General features: G+C 32.8%; 1 protein-coding gene across 1 annotated transcript in view; it reads right to left on the bottom strand.

Annotated features, from left to right (window-relative positions):
- PRKDC (protein kinase, DNA-activated, catalytic polypeptide) overlaps positions 1–1,125 on the bottom strand; it is a 186,463-nt gene that overhangs the window by 142,198 nt on the left and 43,140 nt on the right. Inside the window, exon 23 of the mRNA XM_023508282.1 lies at positions 784–874. Within this exon, the coding sequence (XP_023364050.1) occupies positions 784–874 (91 nt within the window). The remainder of the gene's footprint in view (positions 1–783; positions 875–1,125) is intronic.

Raw genomic sequence — 1,125 nt, 5'->3', positions numbered from 1 at the left:
TTGAAATACAGACTCTAACTTCCTAAATAACCAAAAGTCACTAGTATATTTAACATTAAATTTCTAAAGAATATAAATGTTTACTAATCAAAATGTTAATTTGCATAAAACAATCTAAATGTATCCAAATATTAAGAATGTTAGATTTTAAGAAGATTAATTTTGAATTCTCCTAACAGCAAGAAATTGAGTGTCATCACTTCTTGGTTTTTGGATAAAATCAAGTATAGAAATGAATGTTAAATTAGGTTCTGTTACAAAATGGAAAACATACATAACAAATCGAGCACACTTTTCCTGATAGTATAATGAATCATTCCAATTACATGGATACAGACAAAGCATTTCATTAGGCAAAATGTTCTTTTTTTTTTTTTTTTGAGACAGAGTTGCCCTCAGTAGAGTACTGTGTGTCACAGCTCACAGCAACCTCAAACTCTTCAGCTTACGAGATTCTCTTGCCTCAGCTTCCCAAGTACAGGGGAAGTCCAAGGGACTACAGGCATCTCCCACAACGCCCAGGTTTTTTTTTTTTTTAAAAGATGAGGTATCACTCTGGCTCAGACTGGTCTCAAACTCCTATGCACAGGCAATCGACCTGCCTTGGCCTCCCAGAGTGCTAGGATTATAGGTGTGAGCAAAGCAAAATGCTCTTTATAAATCTTACTTAAAAATATGTAAATCACATATTGGAGTGAGAATGTATAGACTATAATCCATATATATCCAAATTAAAGCACAAATATATCTATAGAAATTAATTTATTTTAAAGGTAAGTTTACCTGTCAAGAGATTTTTGTTGATTCGTCCTCCTAGAGAGCCAAGCATTTGCACTATTCTAATCTTTACTCCTTCTAAGGACAGTGCTTCATTCTGCAAGTTTGAACAATGGTATAAATGTAATTACAAATGGGTTAAAAATTAAAGAGAAGAGGAAAAAAAGTATTTTACTACACTCTCTACTGTTAATGTCTGTTGGTTAATAATATCCTACATAGTAGTATTAATTTTATTGCAAATTTAGAAAAGCCCCATCTCTCCCAATTTTGCAGCTAGATGTCCATTTCCTAGGCCAGCAGTTCCAATCTTTTTGGCAGGATGTTTTACATTCTTAAGAAATATCA

Source organism: Otolemur garnettii, unplaced genomic scaffold, assembly GCF_000181295.1.
Source record: "Otolemur garnettii isolate 467f Iridium unplaced genomic scaffold, OtoGar3 scaffold00237, whole genome shotgun sequence".
In the NCBI taxonomy this organism is placed as follows: domain Eukaryota; kingdom Metazoa; phylum Chordata; class Mammalia; order Primates; family Galagidae; genus Otolemur; species Otolemur garnettii.
This window is presented reverse-complemented; position numbering and strand designations above follow the sequence as displayed.